Raw genomic sequence first — 20,995 nt, 5'->3', positions numbered from 1 at the left:
GGTGGCCTGCTTGGCTTCCATCGTCGCCGGTGGTTCGTTCGCGGTCGATCCGAGGGTTTAATTTTTCACTGTGCCGGATCGAGGCGGAGCGCGCTGGACGGCTACGCTCTCCGATATCATGTGCGCGAGAACAAGTGACACGGGCGGCGGATGGATCGGTGATGCCGAGATGATCGTGCATGCATGGAGCCGTCAGGCGTCAAGTGGTCTGCCCTGTCGAGGCTGCAGGATGCTGAGAATGGGTGGTGCTTCATCGTGTGCATTCGATTGCCTCGCTCTAAAACCTGCGAAATTGGTCTTGATCCGGCGAGCAGTACCGACGCCTTTATTTTTACTGTATCTTCGCAGCATATTCGAGAAACCGGTTGACACGTACGGTTACTCTGTGACACACTGCATGCATGGTGCGGTTACTATCAGATTATTATACATGTAAGTGGGGCTAAGATTCCTCCAAATACCAGTTTGTGCCTTGGTTGAATAGCTGAAGTTTACTTCGCTCTAAAGTTGGATGCTCTAACACCTCTGAGAATCAAGTGCTAAGTCCTAGATCACATGCTTCCTCAAATTTACTCAACTAAATATTTGATCAAAATATTGCTCCTCGATGTTTCACCCGTAAAGGTCGAAATTGACAATTGTTTTAAAAACGGAGATTGGTGATTAGCATGGGAGACCGATTGGCTACAGAAGATTGTATGTTCCAGAACTTGCTGGATCTTATCATACAGCATAACAGCCATCGAGGCCTCCTAAACTGCCACTACTACTATAACTACCACACATGATCTGGTAACGATATGTTGCTTCACCAAAATGCTGCAACCACCGGCAGCCGATGATCAAGCTTGGATACGTTTGCCTTGCACACTTGCTCTCGCCTGCTGCAGCCTTCAGAGGCAGAGCGAACATGTGCGCGGAGATCCAGAGCCCGGCTGCCATTTGTACTAAACAACCGGCTGCCATTTGTACCAGAGAGGAATCAGCAATAACGGCTGTCAAATGTGCCATCCTCCAACTTGCATGTCACGCGCAGTGTAAACAAAGAACAAGTGGGCCTACTGGCTACTGGAATAAGAATCGCATCGAGGACCTCTGTACTGGTGGCGCAGAGCATCACATTTCGGAGATATCCTGTCGCAGAAACCGAGGTTGCCCAGAATCGGAAAAGGTTTTAATTTACGTAATGTGCTACAATGTTTTTTTTTGAGTTAACTGAGCATAAATGCATATTCTGCGAGCTTCCTCTTTTTTTTCATAAAAATACAGGGACCAGGTTGGATTGGATTATACATACATACAGAAAAAGAAAAGAGAAGAAAGTTGGGTTTGGAGAGTTCACTAGAAACTTCAGGCGCGGCCTTACCGCGCCTCCAACTAGAGTCAAGTAACTAATGGGGGCTAGTATGTTTCTTCAAAGCCATGTTGGTTTTTCATCTTATGGGCTATCACTGCACCGTCGAACATCAACAAATCAATAGATTGAAGTATACCAAAGATGAAAAGTAGGTCATCAACATTATAAATCCAACTTGAGTACATAAATATTTTATTTTTACACAGGATATTAAAGGGTGATAAGTTGAAATTCTGTTTCCACTTATCACCCTTTATTATCCTTTGTGAAAAAAAAATCTATTAGCTGTCATATGAAATATGATATGTAGACGACAAATTAACACCGCACCATAAACTTAAGCATCCAAGGTATTCCCTACTTGAGACTGCCACTTCGGTGGAGTCGCATATTTGTTCTGTTATCTTAGCATGAGGCTCCCAAATTGTCGGTCCAACTTTTGCTCTTTTCTTCTGCACATGAACTCCAACATCTTTCTAGTGTCTGCATTATTATATAGCTATTGTTAGAGAAAACCTATATTATCCAGAAGAATCTCATTTTTCTGGAAGTTAAGGAGCATCTAACAGAGTACTCCCCTGTTTGAAATGGAAAATTAAGGGAATTGAAATAAGTTTCAAATGTGAATCAAGGATAGCCAATTGGTTTAGAGATTGTCTTATCTGAAACGTAAATGAGTGTGTCAAAATGTACTACAACTGAAGAATAATGAATTTTTGTACACCATAAGACAAGATTGTCTTATCTTTGTACACTCAGGACACGGAAGCATAGCTTCTCACAAAACGACTTTGTTGGGTCTGCAAGTTCAAGAGTCAAGCTGGATAATCTCTAGTGAAAGATTGCAGAATGCATTCAAACTATATGGCAGCTATAACGAGCATAACTTTCTGATGTCGTCTGCTAACATTTAACTTGTCAAAGCTCCTAATAAACTTCTTCTGTCTATCATTTTTTGAAAGGTTCTCCTACCTATTTGATAGTTCTTCTGAACAACATTATGGCAAGAGCAAACTTGCATGCACCAAGAATCTGGTTGCAGTTCATCACTCTAGGTAATCTTTGCATATAGAATTCCTGAGAACTGACTTGCCCCCCCCCCCTTTTTTTTTACTTTGAACTGAACTAAGTGCAAGAATCGATTAATTTGATTGGTTACCTGATCCTTTGCAAAGAGTTAATTACTCATGGTTGAGGATTCTGTCCAGGATCTTACGATCGCGGAAGGTAGAATTACGTGTTCTTGAGAATTTCAACAACATGTTTCTCCCAAGCTTGCCGCCTTCGTTCTCCTAGATGCTAGGTGACTCCACAGATACAGTACCGGCTCATTTGGTGCAGTGACATGCTCATGGTAATGTCATTGGTGTCTTAGATTGCTGAATTACAGTGAACTGCAGTAGCCTGCTTTCCTTGTTGCCTGGCAGCTCATGATATTGCGGTCGAAGTGCTTGTCAACAGGCTGTCCCTCTTGGCTCTAGTGTCGGCTTGCAGTTGCCGTTTCACACCATTGTGAACTGCACAAATAGAGTTAATCACATCGCGGTTTAATTTTCTCGCAAGTACAAACATGGAATTGACTACACTTAATGCATGGTATTGCGCGAACAGGACTGTGCAGCTTGCTGTGTAAGGCGCTGGATATTTTGTCGAATACTTTGCAAGCAGCAGAGACGATGCGCCTATGTTTGCGCTTCCAATTGCTCGCCAACTTGGCGATGGATGGTGCCGGCAGTAGAGGCAGGGCAAACAATCGGTAAGCAGCAATCAGCAGCACTTGCTATGGTGTCCGAGAAGGCAAGATGGAGGAGGCTGATCCTCTGATAAGCGATTTGGAGCTGGACTTTGATGTAGCACTACTAGCACATAATCAGGCTAGCTTGCACTTGTTGCGCATAAATACACTGCAAGGAACATCGGGTACGAGAATCAGTAACTTCAGGCTTCATAAGAAAATCATCGAGCATATGTTGTGCATCACCTGTGTTGACATCAACTCAACCGGTGCAGCGCTTGCCTGCACGCGTGAGGACTAATTGATGGCGCACCAGTGAGTCAGTCACCAGGCACCTCTGCCGCGGGGTGACTTCTCCACTCTTCCTTTGTGTCGCTCCCAGCCGCCATCTCCTTGTCCGTCGTCTAGACTGTCGCGGAAGATGGAGTACCTCAACTGCGCGCCGGCGAGTAGAAACGCTAGTTGTCGGGATTCTTCGAATCGAATCCAACCTGTGCGGCGTTGGAAAACAGCTTCATCGCCGATGGAGATGCCACGGAGATGATGAGGGAAGGAAACGAGTAGAGAGGAGGAAAGCTGTCGCGCTACCGGCAGGGAACTAGGGAACGACCGGAGACGAAGCCACGAGCCCACGAGGGAGAGAGGGGTGGCGGGGAAGAAACATCTCGGGCTGCCTGCGGCTAGCGGCGCTAGAAGGCAACGACCGAACACGGAGCTTCGAGAGGCTGAGACCCGCCCGCGCTGCTTTGGCCGTAGATGGATGATCCAAAGGTCGAGACTTGTAGGTGACGTGGCCCAATGAGAGGCGTGAGCCAAGGTCAGGTTTCGTCTTTTAATAAAGATTGTGAAAGTCAAAGAAAGCAAAAGGATAGGCTCGCATTGTCAGCCCACGGTGGGTCATGTGATCTGTCGGTCCAGGTTTTCGCAAATTTGGGCTGTTGGGCCGATGCGGTGTGCTAATATTTTGGACCCAGGCCAGGCCAGACGGCCATGTTATTCGGTTGGAATGTTCAAAAAAGGCTAGGCAGCTCAAAAAGGAATGTTCAGGCAAGAATTTCGGATTCAGCGGCCTTTATGGCACACAATCACAACCAAATTTGTGTTAAAACGAATATACATACACATTCTCGCATTACAAAGAATAGGTACCAGTTCAATCACATATATATATCGTTGTTTCACAAATCAGGCGACAACCAAATTCGGGAGGAAAATCACAAAATTATTTGCCAAAACGACACCAACAAAAATCAAAGAAAGGAAAGATCCTCTGGTGACCGGCGACGACGGGGGAATGGGAAGAAATGCCGGAGGTAAGGTAACGGATCGAGCCACGCACAATCCCAGGCGGCGTGGGGGGGACTAAGAACGCGTGCGTAGACACAGACTACTACGTGCTGGCTGGCGGTCGTATTGTTGCTTGGGCGGCTTCTTCAACCCGTGGGCGGGCGGCGGGCCGGGGCCCGTTTTTACAGGCCTTGCTCTACGAGGTAGTCGCCGAGCCTCTCGACCACCATGTTGCACTGCCCGGGGGTCATGGGCTCGTCGTAGATGCCGATCACGAGGGCCTGCCCGGTCTTCTTCACGGTGATGCCTCCAGATCCCTGCACAAAAGATTACGATCAGAGGACATTCAGGAGGAGGGAGGGAGATCATCGATCGACCCGGGGGCGGGCCGGCGGATCGGCGCGTACCTTCTTCCCGCGGATGACGGCGCCGGGCTCGCCTTGGATGACCATGTACTTGGTGGGGCCGAGGAAGAGGCCGGTCGGGGCCAGGAACCCGGGCTCGTCGAAGTCCTTCATGATGTTGGACATCTCCTCGGGCTTGAACTGGGTGGATGCGGATCACACATGCGCAGAATGGGAAGCCAACCGCGGGTTAGCCGTGCGCGATCTCGATCGACGCAAAAGCTAGCAGCGAACAGATAGGGAGAGACCGGGCACTCACCGACGGGAAGGCGGCGCTCTGAGCCCAGACGGTGCCGTCGTGGCCGATGATGGCGGCGGAGGTGAGGTGGTGGCCCTCGATCTCGCACATGAGGTGCTCGTCGACGTACGTCTGCCACGACATCCTGCCGCTTCCGCTGGTGGTCGGTCGGTCGGTCGATCTCTCTGGTGGTAGCGCTCGGTCACGTACGCGGCGGGTGTGCCGGGGAGGGGATGGCCGCGGTATAAATAGATAGAGGCGCGAGGCGGGGGACTGGATCGATCGCTCGCTCGCCACTGCTCGCGTCGCGCCCGCCCCCTGCAACCACCCGTTCCATCTTTAGCTCGCCCTTCAACCTCGCGAATCCCCGCCCCCTCCTTTGGTGCGCGGCTCGCCACCGGTCGCGCTGCCCCCACCGCCAGCGCCGAGGAGGGGTGGACGTGCGTGCGGGAGAGCCTGGACGCCGGGCCCCGCCCCATGCCCCGGTGGCTGGCGGGCCATCCGAATCTTACTTTCCAGCCATCTGCCTGCACGGTGCAGACCCACCCTGGCCGAAAGCGCTCGCCAAGCTGACGGTGCTGGGCTGGGCGTCCTAGCATCCTCACCAATTTGGCAAATCGAGTTGCTATTTTTAATTTTTGATAAATATATTAAAAATACTTCTCCAACAGTTTGACAAAAGACTTGACAATTTTTGACAATTTGGAAAAAACCAGCCTCCAGCGCGTAAATATACGTGCGCGGCGCGCGGTTGGCATCGTGGTTTCTAGTCAGGTAGGAGGGTGAAAAAAGAAATAAGTAACCGAGAATGGTTCCTGATTTAAGTTTTCAAGAGGTGGAAGGGCATAAATATAATTTTGTTTCTCTCTCTGGGTTCCTGATGTAAGTTAGATCTGAATTTAGCAAGTGAATTATGCCAAACTGTTGGAGAAAAGCTCTTTTTTTATTTGGCATATCTTTTTAGAAGTTGGCAAAACACAAGATATGCCAAGTAAAATATGGCAAACTCTTGGAGATGCTCTAAGCCTGCCCACCTCTTTTAGACCTTGCCCCCCCCCCCAATCCTCCTCTCTCTCTTGCCCAATTTGCTGGCTACGTGATTGTGAAGAGCACAGAAAAATCTCCTGATTTCACATGAATCATCGACAGCGGAGAAGCATCTAACTAAACAGCTGAAAAGGAGCCATCAGAATTCAAACACGCATCGAGCATAATAATGAGCTCCGGGACCTGAGTCTCTCTGACAGCTGAACCCGGAGCTCCCTTCTACAATCAATTGATGGTCCAGCTCCTCTGCAATCCATTGTGAAGCATGCGGAAAGCCGGGGCAATCATTGTTTCATGTGGCGATTAGCTGCACTTTTGCCACTCGGTTCTGGAAGGCTTTAAAGGATATCACGGGTTGCAAATTACCCAACTTGCACCCGGCTACTTGGACTGCAGACCTAATATCTAGCAAGGTTTGTACCCAACAAGAGGCTGCCTTGATCATTTGCTGTAGTTGGTCCTTGTGGTCGGGACGCAACGCACGAAGGCACGGACACAAGCATTGGAACTCGGTGCTCGCGAGTAAGCACATAACTTCAATGATTGAGGATATGATATGCCTGACTCAGGAAACGAGAGTGGATCCTCCTAGTCGAAGGGGAGTTTGGAGGAGACTAGATGACGGCTGGTGTAAGGTGAATACTGATGCATCATTTGTCGGCATCTTGCTCGGGGTCAGGAGGAGCTATGATTAGGGATGACAGTGGCAAAATTTTGGAGGCATCATCAAAGTTCTACGAACACGTCCCAGATGTGGTGACGGCGGAGGCCATGGCAGTGAGGGATGGTTTGCTGCTAGCGCGAGCATGTGGCCATGAGAAGGTAGTGCTAGAGGTGGACAACTTAGCTCTGGTGAACCTTCTGCGCTCTGAAGCAGGTGAAAGAAGTCCGATTGCAGGTCTTTGGCATGAAATCAGAGAGTCAGGCAGGGAGTTCGTTCAGTTTCATATTTCGTTTGTAAACCGGGAAGACAATGAGGCAGCTCACTTCTGTGCAAAGCTGTCCTCGGAGTCCAACCGAGCGAACTTCTGGGCGGAGGCTTTCCCACTAGGCCTTATGGGGATTGCAGAAGCAGATTGTAACCCTAGATGCTTTCCCACTAGGCCTTATGGGGATCGCAGAAGCAGATTGTAACCCTGCATCTGATTAATATAAGCTCATGCTTACGCTCAAAAAAAAACCAGGGATTTGGCAAAGTGCTTCTCAACTCATCATCCTCATCCAATAATGCAGTCCCCAAATGCATGCATATTCCACGCTTGCAGAAAACTGATCTAATGTCCCAGAAAAGATTGCAGGCAGAACCATAATCTCACACAGCACGTCAGTCTTCGCCAATTTCAGAAAACAACATGCAGTCTAGTTCAGCGACCTTACTGTCGGTGCAGAATGTACCTAGATCGGAGGATGAAAACTGAGAGGCACCAGACGAAGATTTTCAAGTTCTTAACGCCAGCTGATATATATTGTCTGCGCGACGATGTACATCTTAACTGACCAGAGAATACCTACTGCATGATACGCCTCTCTACTACTAGCCTACTACTCATGGGCAAAACAGAACATTGCTGATTATTACCAGCATCAGGCGATTCACCTTCCATCTTACACCTGAAGAGGATTGCTGGAGTGTTCTCCATACATCACAGCATAGCCGCAGCTATCGCAAAGGACAGCACAAAGAGCAAGGGGGTGAAGCATTTGGCCGATGGGTGTGGACTGGAGCCGCTCCGAGCCGGAAGAGACGTTGAATTTGTGGTGCTCATCTTACTGCTTCAGGATAGAAGAAGAAGAAATGTTAGTACAATGTCACTGGAATTGATTCTTAAACTAGAAAGAAGAAATGAGAGTTTTTTTTCTTACCCAGCAGCCAAATAGACACAGGTGTCATAACCTGCAAACAAGCAATGCATGAAGTATGAGAAGCTTATTAAACTGGTAAGCATGAAACATACAATAGACATTGCATGCCATTACTATAAAATGAAGAAAATCAAAGTAGCAGACAATAAAAACACTTTATTGAAGGAACACATAGTAATATCAAGAATTAGTTAGCTCTTGAAGAGCAACTTGCCAATCTATAAGCTACACTGATATTCTTAATGCAACATTGCATCTTCATTTTTTTCTTTATTTTATATGCATGACCGCAGCATAAGTTGAACAATCCAAGGCTCAAGTCAACAACGAGAAGTTAAGATAGTCAGAACTTGTAGTATTATCAGCAACTCCAAGTCTTTTCAACTCTTGAGAGTTAACTATGGGAATTGCATCAAATTTAATAACATACTTGCTACACGAGAAGGAATCCATGGGAACTGACAATGCCCTGCCTACATTCCGAACAACAATGATATCAACTCGAAAACCACAAGTTGAGGAAGCAAACTAACAATTGGGTGCATGTAAGCTATTTTTTTCTCCTAGACATATCAATAGTCTAAATGCAAATGGGAATCATCAACATAAAATTAGCTACTAGCAAATAGTACAGGCATGATGCGATCTGAGCAGCTAATCAGTCACTGCAACATCATTGAAAGAACCGCAACTTGATTGTACTGTCACAATTAGAATACATGGATATTATCAAATGAAACCGTGCATAGCATCATAACTGTAAGTCTGTAACAAGGATGGGATGCTTACTTGGATCTTTTGTTGTCCGCACTCCAGCACCACCAAAGTCGCAGGCCACAACGTTGGCCCCATTTTGCTGGTAATAGCTATTGAATGCGTATGAAGCATGGGAAGCCAAAGTGTCTGGCTGATAGCAGGGTTGGCTCGGTTGAATAGCAGAGCAATCTACATTGCCTGGACCACATGCCCAGTTTAGGGCATTCTGAAGATCTGTTTCTGATGCATTAGCCGAAGCAATACACCAGGTCCCATTTGCATTTGTAATGTTTGCTCCAGTCATAACATCCACATTACCTCGCCCAGTCCAGTCAAGGCTGTAGATCGAGCTCTTGTCTGGGAAAAACAATCCCCAGTTCCTCTCCGACTCGATTCCAGGTTTTCGGTTCTCATTGAACAATGAAAATATGTAGACATCAATTTCTTCCCCTGGTTTCGCCGGTGTGCCGCTGTCATTAACAACATGGCGTATCAAATTGGTATTGTAAGTCTGAGCATTGTCCGGAGTGGCTCCAGTCTCCTTGGCTGCCCCTTTGTTTGGCCACCCAGACTCAGTGACCATGATCTTCAGAGTTTTGAAGTTCAGAGCCATGAGTGCAAAGAAGATGGAATCAACCTGAGCATCGAACATGTTAGTGTAAACCAGTCCGGTGTTTGGGTCAATCACATCCTGAGACTGCGGCGAGAACAGCGCATAGTTGAGGGACACATTGCTGGGCGAATTCTGGTACGCATAGTAGGGGTATAAGTCCACCATGAACGGCGCCTGGTTCTCCACAAGGAACTCCAGCATAGGCTTCAAGAAGTAGGCATAGCTGCTGTTGAACGCCCCAGCGGATGGCGGGAACGACCGGGACAGTATCCCGAGCGAATGAGTGCTGGAGATGGTGATCTTCTTGTGCAGGCCGGCCTTCTTGAGTGCGGTGTGCACATTTCGCATGGCCGGCACGACGAGTGCCGAGGCGTTGACGGGGCTCTCAGTGACCTCGGCGCCAACGGTGATGTAGGTGATCATGGTGGCCGGGTAGTAGGGGAGGATGCTGTTCTTGAGCCAGGTGTCGACGTTGGACTGGTACTGCGCGAAGGCGAGGAGGTCGGAGTTGGGGACGCCGACCATGAGCTCGACGCCAGTGTTGGCGAAGGCCTTGATGACGTCGATGTTGGTGTCGTAGATGCGCACGTACTTGAGGGACTGCTGCTGGATGAGCTGCGCCACCTTGTCCGGCGCCGGAAGGTCGTCGGCGTTCCGGCCGTAGCAGACGCCAATCTTGCCTCCGCGACAGTGCCCTGCGAATTTTGTATGCTCTATTCAGATTACCACCAACGCTAACAGAGCACAATGCAGTGATTTGGATTCGAAAGTACCCCCCCCCCCATTTCCAAATACAGTGACCAATCTTTGGTTCCTGATTTTCGATGGAAAGAAATATTCTACATAATAATGGATAGAATAAATGGCGCAACACATACGGGACATTCCCCCAAAAAAAATGCTTAAGAACATGCCGCACAACATCCAGACCAAAGAACAAGAAGAATCGAATCGTATCCTTTTCCTAACAAGCAAGGCATCTCGCAGCCCACACATTGCGGACAGTACTCACAAGCGCGCAACTGAAGAACCGCGACATTCAAGGACGGCAAGGTAGCAGCGACTCACCGACGAGCAGCAAGAGGAGGAGCACAGGGAGCGCCAGCACGAGCCGCCCCGCCATTGCCGACCGCGCGCCGAGCTCCGGCACCGCCGCCGCCCCCCGCCCTCGGTGCCCGCGCTCTCGATAGCAATGCGTCGATGGCCGCAATGCTGCAGCCTTGCCCGTTGTGGGGAGAGAGAGAGAGAGAGAGAGAGAGGAGTGGCGGGGTGAGGACAAAGACGATTCAGGCACGGCTGGCGGGGGCAGCCGCTGAGCCACTGCTGGGAAGCAGAGCCAGAGCGCAGGGGGGAGTGGAGTGAAGTGCGTGACGGCTGTTGATGGCGCGGACGCGAGGCGGGGGGCTACGAAATGGTGAAATGGAGTTGAGGGCGTTGTCGAGTCCGGAACAGGACACACAGAAATGGAAGTCCCACGAGGCGACAAGTAGAAAACGGTAGCGAGAATGGCCAACTATCAACTTTGAAGAATTTAACGAAGTCTTTAATCGCGTGATTAGATAATAATTACCATAGTATCATTATAATCAATTATTAATTAATTATTATCATTAGATTCATCGCCAAAAGTTATACTCATCTCTAAAAAAATTTTACAAATAAACTTCATTTATCACTCCATCATGTGAGATTTTTTTTTAACTCGTGTGCGCCAGGAAAATCAAACAAGCGCGATGTCCGCTGGTAGGAAGGTGTTTCTCCGTTCTAGCGTGGACAGGACCACTCCAACAGAAGGGGTCCACATGTCAGCTGAGCAGCATGCTACTCTGGGACACTTAGGGCGAGTTTAGTTCCCAAAAATATTTGGGAAAAATTACTGTAGTAATTTTCAACCGAAAATTAAGAGGACTAAACATGATCTAATTGTAAATCTAATTACCCGGATGGACGGAAAATCGCGAGACAAATCTATTAAGCCTAATTAATTCGTCATTAGAGATTGATTACTGTAGTACGATATTGTCTAATCATTGTATAATTAGGTTCATTAGATTCGTCTCATGATTTTGCCGGGGGTTGTGGAATGTGTTTTGTCAGTTATCCACATTTAATATTTCTAATTAGTGGTCAAACGTGCCAAGTTATTGTAATGCACGGAAATTTTTGGAAACTAAACTGCCCTTAAAAATGACTTGATGCATGGTGAGGTCGCACTATGGCCCTGTTTGGTTTGATGGACTTTTGTTGAAGTCCCTAGGACTTATGTGATTTTTAAACCAAACGGACTTTTTTTAGGGTAGAGATTTTTTTTAAAAAAGATCCTCATGAGGAGCTTTTAGGGACTTTTAGGCTACAATTCCACCTACTGCCCCTACCCTATCCGCATGCATATAGGGAGAAGGAGTAAAAATGTCTTTTGAACACACCTTTTAATGAGGTTTAGTCTCTTTAATCATTGAAAACGAACAGGATAGGACTTTTGTTTAGACCCAGGTCTTTTGGAGGGGCTAGAGACTTTTGGAAACCAAACAGAGTCTATACATCGCTCTCTGCGAATTAAAAAAAACAGACATGCAGAGCGATCAAATGGTGGCGAAGAATAAAAATGCAAAGCAAGGAAGCTAAAAATGTTTGGAGAATGCGAGTGGAAAAATGAAGCTATTTGTAGCCAGCAATAAAAAAAAGGAGAGCTCATTTTTTCTTCTTCTTTTCCTCCATGGCTCCATGGACACGGAAGGGGAACTGGGGTCTCGGCCTGGGCGTCGCGCCGTAGAGGAAAAAAAACGTGTTTAAGGATGCTTTGCGTAAGCAAAGAGCTTAAGGCCCTATTTAGTTGGAAAAAAATTTTTACAGTATCTGTCACATCAAATCTTTAAACACATGCATGGAACATTAAATGTAGTTAAAAAAATAACTAGTTTTACAGTCTAACTGATTGGCACGAGATGAATCTTTTAAATCTAATTAGTCTATGATTAGATATTATTTGTCAAATAACAACGAAATTTGCTATAGTATCAAAATTTAAACTTTTTCATCAACTAAACGCAGCCTAATGTTCGTTCTCCCTCAGACTTTTTCGCTCAACACGCACTCCGTCAATTCTGATTTAACAGTACTATCTCGGTTTGACACAATAACCAAAAAATAACTTTACTTATTATATAATAATACAACACGAAATTTTAGTCGATCCTCCAATATTTATACGAATAAAAAGTAAGACTATTATTTGTGAATATTTGTATTTTCGAAACAGAGACATCGGCGTCGAAGGCCGTTGCTACGGTCTTGTTCCTTCAGGCCCACGTACCAGTCCAGTCCGGCAGTCTCCGTCTCCTCCCAACACGGAGCGTGGCCCGAGAGACAGGGGGGATGGGAAGCGCGACGGGATGCAGCGGATGCTCCATGGTATGGCTGGGCAAAATACCCGAAACTCGAAGCTCGAACCCGAAAAATCCAAGCCCGAACTCGAAAACCCCGAACCCGAAAAACCCGAACCCAAATTCGGGTTCTAACCCACGGTACCCGAAATTATTACGGGTAGTTCGGGTATTGAGCCACGGTGCCCGAATTACCCGAACTACCCGAAATATAGCCCAGCCCATATATGTTTACTCATTGCACATTTGTACTTGCAGCCCAGGCAGCCCACGAAACCAACCCTAACCCCAGTCGCGCCGCACAGAGGCGCCCACCCCACCCCAAACCCCAGTCGCGCCGCCACTACCCTGTCGCCTGTTGGCTTCCCCGTCGTGTCGCGAGACGAGTCGCCCACCCCACCACTTGCGCCCCTCGCCCAACGCCGCCGCCTGCCGGCCGCCACTGCGCCTGCGCGAAGGTGCAGCCGGTGCAAGACTGCAGGCCGTGCAGCGGTGCAGGCCCCCTCACCGGCTCCCCTCGAGGCGCCGCGGCGAGGCCCCTTCTTCCCGTTCCCGACATCGCTGAGACCAGAAGACCTCGAGTCACGACGCGCAGCCGCGGGCCGCGGCAACCGGAGCCCAGCGGCGGGCGGCCAGGTGCCACACCACGACGCACGGGGCTGAGGCCTCAGGCGGCTGCAGGCTGCTTGCTACGCCGGCTATTTGCATCCATCTTAGGCTTGCTTGCTGCGTCGGCGACATGCTGTTGAAGTGTGGATCTGTTGCTTCTTGCTTTGGATTTGTGTTGTTGCCACTTGTTCGGTGGATCTGTTGCAGGCTGCATTCTTAGCTGCATCTCGGGTTGATCGGGTAAACCCGAACCCGAACCCGAAATATCGGGTACCCGAAATGTCGGGTTTTGTTTATTTTGACCAAATTTCGGGCTGGAGTTTTTGAAACCCGAAATTTATAAAACCCGAAAAACCCGACCCGAAATTTTCGGGTAGCCCGAACGCCCAGGCCTACTCCATGCTCCGCCGTCGCATTCCCGCTGATAACCCACATTGACCGGAGGGTCCACACGTCTGGGAGATACAATCACCGTGTTCGGCTGGTCTCCAGCACTCCAGCCCTACAGTATTTCTCTCTCATATCACTCCAGCTCCAGCCTCCAGCCACCAGCCAAGTAACAGTATTTTTCTCTCACACCACTCCAGCTCCAGCCTCCAGCTCCAGCCTGCCGAACACAGTGAATAAGACCGTGTTTAGATAGAACCTAAATTTTTTTGCGACGGAATCTTACTAATTTGAAGTATTAAATGAAATCTATTTATAAAACTTTTTACACAGATGTGTTGTAAATCGCGAGACGAATCTAACGATACTAATTAATCCATGATTAATCCATAATTAGTGCATGGTTACTGTAGCATCATTGTTGAAAATCATGGATTAAATAGGTTCATTATATTCATCTCGCGATTTACAGTCCATCCATATAAAAAGTTTTGTAAATAGACTTCATTTAGTACTTTATGCATGTGTCAAAATATTTGATGTGATGTTTCTTTTCCGTTTATAGATTTACGGGTAAAAATATAAACAGGGCGTAATTGTCGTCAGAGGAACTGGGTCCGGAGAAACACGCTGGACCGGTTACCGAGGAGGCGGTGCCAGCAACGATTGACAGGTCGCGTCGGGAAGCCCATCAACTCACCAGCTGACCAGCACGCTGTGGGTCCCACGAAGGTAAAGCGGCGATGCGCTCTCTTTCCTGGCTCCTTGCTCTCTTTCTTGCCCACGTCGTCTTCGGGAACGCAAGAGGTTGGAACTCCGTGCCAAAGTGCCAACGAATTGAAGTGCTCGCAAGCTTGGTTTCTTTTCGAGTAAATTCATTGAATGCCATTAAAATTTTAGACAATTTTTTGAATGCCATTAAAATTTAGGTGATCTCTTCATTGCCACTAAAATTTTACTCTCATCCCCTCAGTGCCATTCCGTGAGTGAGGTGTTAGATTGACTGTTAGATGGGAGGAAAAAGACATTACTACCCTTGTTAGATTGACTGTTAGATGACAAAAAAATTTCACAGGAAACAGCATACACAGTACATATATAAGCAATTAGTCAAAGCAACTATTAGTACATATATAAGCATCAGTGCTGTCCATAGGCATATTCCAATCAGCCATAGCTGTGCATACAAAGAACTAGCAGCAACCAATAGCTGACAACATCTTAGCAAAAGAATAAGAAACTGGTTCACAAAGACCAAGCAAAATAGGACCCCACATAATAAATTGCATCAACTAGCAGTTTAGATCCGGAAGTGGCAGCTTTCTTTTGCTTCTAGTTTGTGAGGCGGGGCTGTCCTTCTGAGGGGTGGTCTTGCTTCGAGTACCCATTGCCGGGCTATCATATGGCACGAAAACTTCCTTCTTCTTCTTTTTCCCTGCTGCCTTTGCCTTCCCTTTAGCTGCCTTTTTTCTTGTAGGTTTGGAGATGGCACGAGGTGGTGTGGTTTCACATGCAAGTAGCGTCGGGTACTCAATGGAAAGTGGCTCAGGTTGGTTTGAGCCACTTCCAGACCTGCACGAGTTAGGTACATGAGGAAAAATAGCAAGCACAATGTAAGAAAGTGATGTAGATATGATATGTACCTGACTGAGTTTCCAGAACCTAAGCTAACCAAGGCACTCTTGCTGTAATACATATGCTAAATTAGGATTGAATGAAAAAGTATTGAAAAAAAATCAGAATATAGGTGTGCAGATCATACCTAGGAGGAAAATGCATTGTTTTAATTGTCGGATCAACAGGTACAATGCTGCTCTCACAAGATGGTGCAACATTTTTCTTCTTTTTCTTTGGTGGACCCCTATTATGCATGAACAAAGAGTTAATTGGGGAGAAATGCAACAAAATTGATAACAAGCCAATTATATGTAAGGAATAAAATGCTCACTTTTCAGCCATCATTGCTGCTATGTCATCAGGGTCACCGTCCTTACAATTATACCAGCGATGGCCATAGTTCTTGCAAACTTTGCATTGATGTGACCCTTTCTTTTTGATTGTGTTGCCATCTGTGCATCCTTTGAACCTTTGGTTTTGTCTTCTACCTGCGGTAGGTTTTAGGAGTGGTGGATGCATGAAAAAATTATGGCCAGATTGTGCCCATTGTGACTTATCAGGCAAGGCAGGGATTAGAGCCTCATATGCAGCCTTAAATTTGTCAACTTAAATTGCTTCATGTTGGGATATACGCTGCCTACACTCATTGGAGGGTCATCTCGATCATAAGCTACAATTGGCACGGGTGGCAAAGGATCATTTCCAATTAAGCCATCCTCATCCTCGTACTCCACATCAGATTCGGAATCAGACTCGGAGTCGTTTTTCTCACCCACATGTGTTTTACGAGCAGGTTGGTAGAAGGCTTCATCATGGACACCCACATGTTCCTTATGTGGACGAGGATTTGCTAGACACTCAACATCATTATTAGGTTCATTTGTGCTAGGTTCAGTGGGCTGCCTTGCTGTTGGCTTCGTATGTTGGCTAGATATTGGCTCAGTGGGTTGGCTTGCTGCAGCTAAAGATGGACAAGGCATAGATGGGGGGCATGGGATATCAAGCATATCTGAATTTTCTGGAGTGTAGCCCTCAGGAACAGGCACATCATCTGTGGGATCAGTGTATGTGATGGTCATGCGAACTACCTTGCTATCAACATGTTTGCGGAACATCTCAAGGAGTTCCTGATCGGTTGTAATTTTAGGCGAGCATTTTGTGACAGCATCATAGTGAAAAACATGCACAACTTCTTGGTATCCATGAGGGTACTGATCCACAATTTCTCGAACGAGGTCCTTGAAATTGCATAGATCAGAATCCACAACCTTGCTGAAGGTAAAGTATGAAAAATCCTTCCTACGCTTTTTAGGATTAGCACTGAGTCTGAATTCCAACAAGTAGCTCGACTTAGGGTCCATCTTGTTAATGAATGGCCCATCAAAACTATGTGTTTCTAGTTGCAGACTCTTCAAACAATATAGCAGTAAAGAAAAGGATGAACAACTCACCCTGTAGGAAGCCAAGAATGTCCTGCAGCCTCCATTGGGTGCTGGCGCCCCTCGCGTGGTCCTGCGCGTCGCCACGGGCGGCGCCCCTCGGAGCCCTGGTCGTGGGTGGATGGGGTGTCGCTGCTGGCGTCTCCTCCTGGTGGCGCCCCTTCGGCTGCTCTTGTCCGGCGCGTGCGCGGGCCCCTGGCGCCTCCTCCTGGCGTCGGGCGCGTGGAGGGCGGGCGCCGCTCCTGCAGCCCGCTGGATGGGGGCGGGCGCCGCTCCTGCGGCCCGCTGGGGGAAGGGCGGCGGGGACGGTGGGTCGGGCGGCGCCCTTCTCGGATGTGCTGCCGTCGGGGGGGGGGGGAGATCGGGGGGGGGGGGGTGGGGCGGGGGCGGGGGCGGTGCCCAGATCTATTTCTGATAGGGCTGGAGTTCGATTAGGGTTCGTGGAGGTAGAAAGGGAAGAAAAATATCGCGCAGATCAGAGTTTAACGATCGTGTGCAGTATTTTGACGGTTGTTGCTCAAAATCTAACGGGAATGGCATTGAGGGGATGAGAGTAAAATTTTAGTGGCAATGAAGGGATCATCTAAATTTTAATGGCATTCAAAAAATTGACTAAAATTTTGATGGCATTCAAAAAATTTACTCTTTCTTTTCCTACGAACGGTACTCGACCTATACAACTCGCACACAGTGACGCAGACGAGGATTTGAATGAAAATCGGAGTGCGCTCGCGCTCCATACTCCTACAGTATAAGTGAGCCCCTAGCATGGAGTACCCTTGTGGCTTTCGTAGAATTGCAATTTTTTTCGAGGAAACGTTTGCACTACTAGCTGTTTGCATCAAAGCTCTGAGCTCTGTACGACTAGTTCGTACTACATTTCCACGCACCATTAGTTTTGGCATCCAATCACCTGTTCGCTGTGCTGGTGTTGGAGGCTGCTGCTGGAGTGGTGTGAGAGAAAAACACAACTGGCTGGCTGGTGGCTGGAGCCTACTGCTGAAATTGTGTTAGAGAAAAATACTATTGGCTGGTGCTGGAGCAAAACAGTAGTAGAACAGGGTGAATGTCACCTCGTCTAGAAATACAATAAAGTCTCTGTTTAGTTCCCACCCCCATAACCCTATAAATGCAAAAAAAACCATCACATCGAATGTTTTGACATATGCATGGAGTACTAAATTAAGTCTATTTATAAAACTTTTAGCATAGATGGGCTGTAAATCGCGAGACGAATCTAATGAGCATACTTAATCCATGATTAGCAACAATGATGCTACAGTAACCATCTGCTAATTATTGATTAATCATGGATTAATTAGCATCATTAGATTCGTCTCGCGATTTACAACCCATCTTAGCAAAAGTTTTTGTAAATAAATTTCATTTAGTACTTCAAATGAGTAAGATTCCAATGCAAAAAAAAATTTGTGCTTGAACTACACAGGGCCCAAGTGGAGTTTGCTGCAGCAGGAGGGGGGAGTCTGCCGATCGGAAGAAAATAGGAAATACACTGGCAGTAGCATGGGCTGCGGCCCAGTACTGTTTGAAAGCGGGGGCCCATGCCGCTATTCTTAAAACATACTGGGCCAGAATGCAAGCGCGAGTTCCCTTCCCACCGCATAACCCCGGCCCATGTCGGTACGGCCCCCCTTCTTCTCGTGCTTCTCTCTCTGCCGCTGGATTACGTCCGCTGGCAACTTTTCCCAAAAAAAAAAAACTGAAGTTGCAACCGAAGAAAAAAGATCCCCAAATTTGGTGGTAGCCTTGTTCGGTTATTGTTCGCTTCTCGTTAGGCAGATAGCCGGCATCTCTCGCTACTATGGTTTTAAATAGCCGGCTATAGTCTCGTTATAGCTCCGCTATAGCCTTTTTAGAAGACTCCCGCTACACTATTTATATTTGTGCCGCTATGGTAGCTATGGACATTAAATTGCGTTATAGCTGCGCTAAATGACGTAGCTTTAGCGCCGCTATTGTCTTATCCTTAGCTCAGTGCTATTGTTTTGGTATTTTGGATAACTTAATATTTGATTGTACGAATTTTATTGTATTGTCAACTTAAGTAATGTTCTCGTAGCTTTAGAAATATAATTATGTTTATGAAATTCACAAATTACTATATTTTTGCGCATCTATTATTTGTATTTTTTATAGTTTAGTAGTAAACCATTAGTTAGCATAGTTCGTTATAGCCTCCGTTATAATCTCTTAGCCTCGAAAAAAAATACGCCACTATTTGACATAGCCCGCTATTTAAAACCATACTCGCTGCACACAAACTCTGTCCGTCCCGACTCGATCATCAAGCACGATCAGCAGGCTACCGAATCTGCCGAACTTACTAGTACTCCGCATGACCTAATCATGTCCTCGAGCCCTGGAATAGGCGAATAGCCAACCCTCCTTATCCATGGGTCTGACCAGCACAGCCCGGTCATGGCATGCGATAACAAAGATTAGATAGTACAACGGTCAACGGCGGCCCAGCTTGCCCGCTACCGTGCCGCGACGCCGCGTTGTGCGTTCCAGCTCTTAGCAGGCGGTCGGCCGCCCGCCACCTTCCCCTTCCCTGCATCCCAATCCAATTCTGGATTCGCTCCACCAGCGCCCCGCCATGCTCATTGGCCGCGGCAGAACGGCCAGTCATACATACGCGCCCACCTGCGCTTCCTGACCGACTTCCTCCCGGCCGGCCGTCAGTTGGAACCGCCGCCACTTGCCTTTTCAGAAACGTCGAGGGCTTCTGGGTAACGGCGTGACGGCACCCGGGTAATGGAAACTTCCGGACGTTTGTTTTGCAAGGCAACTATAGCTAGGAGGAGCGAGCTGCTGTATCTCTGGTCTCGTGGGATTTGACTTCAGGATCTTGTACGCGCGCGTCGCCTGGATCCGCCTCGCTGAGGGAGAGGAGCTCAAGTCCGCGACGTCTCGTCGTGTCGCGTAGATTCAGACATGGCTTTAACCCGGGGTTCAGGAACAGCGGCTAGCTCTGACTCTGTCTCTGTCCAGCCGGGATAGAGGAAGCTAACCACGACTTGGCAATTGGCATCTATCGACGGTTAATTTGAAATGTTAGGTCCAGGTCCGGGCAAGGCGTCATGAAGTATGATCGAGTGCATAGCCTACCACGTAGTAGGAGTCATCGTATGACTTGGGGTGCCACGTACCCATCGAGGCTGCGATCGAGCAGGTTCTTCTTCTCCCGAAAGACAGCTGATTCACTCGTTTTCACACGATGCGCCTCGCATGGCGCGTTGGCGCTCGCTAGTGTACCAGAGAGGAACACGTAGTGGCATGCACATTCATACGGCAGAAAGGTGGATATCCCTCGGCATCCATCCATCTCGCCGGCCCGACCTCCGCGCCATTTCTTAAGTTCAAAAAAACCCATCGCCATCTTCCCCTCGTCCCCTTCCGTTTGGTTTGTTCCAAAGTGCCGGCCCACTAGTTAACCGAACCGTCGGTAACCAGTTCGGTTTGACCGGTTACGGTCAAACTGGTCCGGTCCGGTTCCGGTTTGGGCCGGTACCAAACCGGCCCAAATTCAAAATTTAAATTTGAATTTCAAAAAATGAAAAATTCCCAAAAAAAATTCTAAAAATACTTCAAGGTGCAACGAATCTAATGGTGTCAAATTTTCTCAAAAATTCGTTCGTTTAACATACTTTTCGGGCATTTAAAGTTAAAACAAAAAAGAAAAGGAAAAAAATAAGACAGCCCATTAAGGCCCACTTGGTAAACCGGTCAAACCGGCCGGTAAACCGGTCTAATCGGCCGATAAACCGGTCTAACCGGTCGGTATACCGGTACGAACCGGTTGAACTAAGTTTTTTGAATTTAAATTAAAATTTGACCGGTTTCTACCAGTAACCGGTGCAACCGGTTCGATAAACCGGAACCAAAGCCCGACGGTTACCGGAGACCGATCGGTTAGGTGAACCCTGCCGTCGAGTCGGCTCCCACGACACACCGGCGCTGGCTGAAAGCGAGAGCGCGAGATCTCATTTTACAGGTCGTCCAATCCGTGGCCGAACAAGTACAAGGTGCTGCTCCGTACACCGGGCCTGGAACGGATCTCTGCAATCTCCCGGACCGATAGTAATCGCGCGTTTAGTTTCAAAATCAAAAAATTTTGGTTGTCAAATCAACAATTTGATCAGATGTCGGGAGGATTTTTCGGACACTAATTAAAAAACTAATTTCAGAACTCATCTGAAAACCGCGAGACGAATCTTTTAAGGCTTTTAACCGCATCAT

The 20,995-nt window shown here is 47.7% G+C and overlaps 3 protein-coding genes and 1 long non-coding RNA gene across 6 annotated transcripts; all 4 read right to left on the bottom strand.

The window, feature by feature from the left end:
* Positions 1 to 1,482: 1,482 nt before the first annotated feature.
* Positions 1,483 to 3,830, bottom strand: LOC120707983. Of its 2 annotated transcripts, XR_005689208.1 has the most exons (4): positions 3,681 to 3,830; positions 3,339 to 3,583; positions 2,517 to 3,261; positions 1,483 to 1,840 (listed from the first exon to the last, which is right to left on the bottom strand). It is a non-coding gene; the product is annotated as an uncharacterized LOC120707983 (long non-coding RNA). The 2 variants fall into 2 exon arrangements; XR_005689207.1 differs by having other exon boundaries at positions 3,339 to 3,822.
* A 362-nt stretch (positions 3,831 to 4,192) lies between these two features.
* Positions 4,193 to 5,351, bottom strand: LOC120707982 (profilin-A). The gene is made up of 3 exons (XM_039993051.1): positions 5,043 to 5,351; positions 4,787 to 4,924; positions 4,193 to 4,696 (listed from the first exon to the last, which is right to left on the bottom strand). The coding sequence occupies exons 1-3, from the start codon at positions 5,163 to 5,165 to the stop codon at positions 4,562 to 4,564; spliced, it is 396 nt and encodes a 131-aa protein (XP_039848985.1). The 5' UTR covers positions 5,166 to 5,351; the 3' UTR covers positions 4,193 to 4,561.
* A 2,017-nt stretch (positions 5,352 to 7,368) lies between these two features.
* LOC120707981 (glucan endo-1,3-beta-glucosidase 13-like) lies at positions 7,369 to 10,682 on the bottom strand. Of its 2 annotated transcripts, none has more exons than XM_039993049.1 (4): positions 10,369 to 10,682; positions 8,721 to 9,995; positions 7,932 to 7,962; positions 7,369 to 7,841 (listed from the first exon to the last, which is right to left on the bottom strand). In XM_039993049.1, the coding sequence occupies exons 1-4, from the start codon at positions 10,421 to 10,423 to the stop codon at positions 7,712 to 7,714; spliced, it is 1,491 nt and encodes a 496-aa protein (XP_039848983.1). In that variant the 5' UTR covers positions 10,424 to 10,682; the 3' UTR covers positions 7,369 to 7,711. The 2 variants fall into 2 exon arrangements, with proteins under 2 accessions (XP_039848983.1, XP_039848984.1); XM_039993050.1 differs by having other exon boundaries at positions 7,370 to 7,838; positions 10,369 to 10,639.
* A 4,096-nt stretch (positions 10,683 to 14,778) lies between these two features.
* LOC120710739 lies at positions 14,779 to 15,788 on the bottom strand. The gene is made up of 4 exons (XM_039996330.1): positions 15,628 to 15,788; positions 15,442 to 15,540; positions 15,323 to 15,364; positions 14,779 to 15,251 (listed from the first exon to the last, which is right to left on the bottom strand). Exons 1-4 carry the CDS (start codon positions 15,639 to 15,641, stop codon positions 14,972 to 14,974), a joined length of 435 nt encoding a protein of 144 aa, XP_039852264.1. The 5' UTR covers positions 15,642 to 15,788; the 3' UTR covers positions 14,779 to 14,971.
* Positions 15,789 to 20,995: the final 5,207 nt, after the last annotated feature.

Source organism: Panicum virgatum, chromosome 5K (assembly GCF_016808335.1).
Source record: "Panicum virgatum strain AP13 chromosome 5K, P.virgatum_v5, whole genome shotgun sequence".
NCBI lineage: Eukaryota > Viridiplantae > Streptophyta > Magnoliopsida > Poales > Poaceae > Panicum > Panicum virgatum.
The sequence above is the reverse complement of the archived record's forward strand: the minus strand, read 5'-3'. Positions and strand labels throughout refer to the sequence as shown.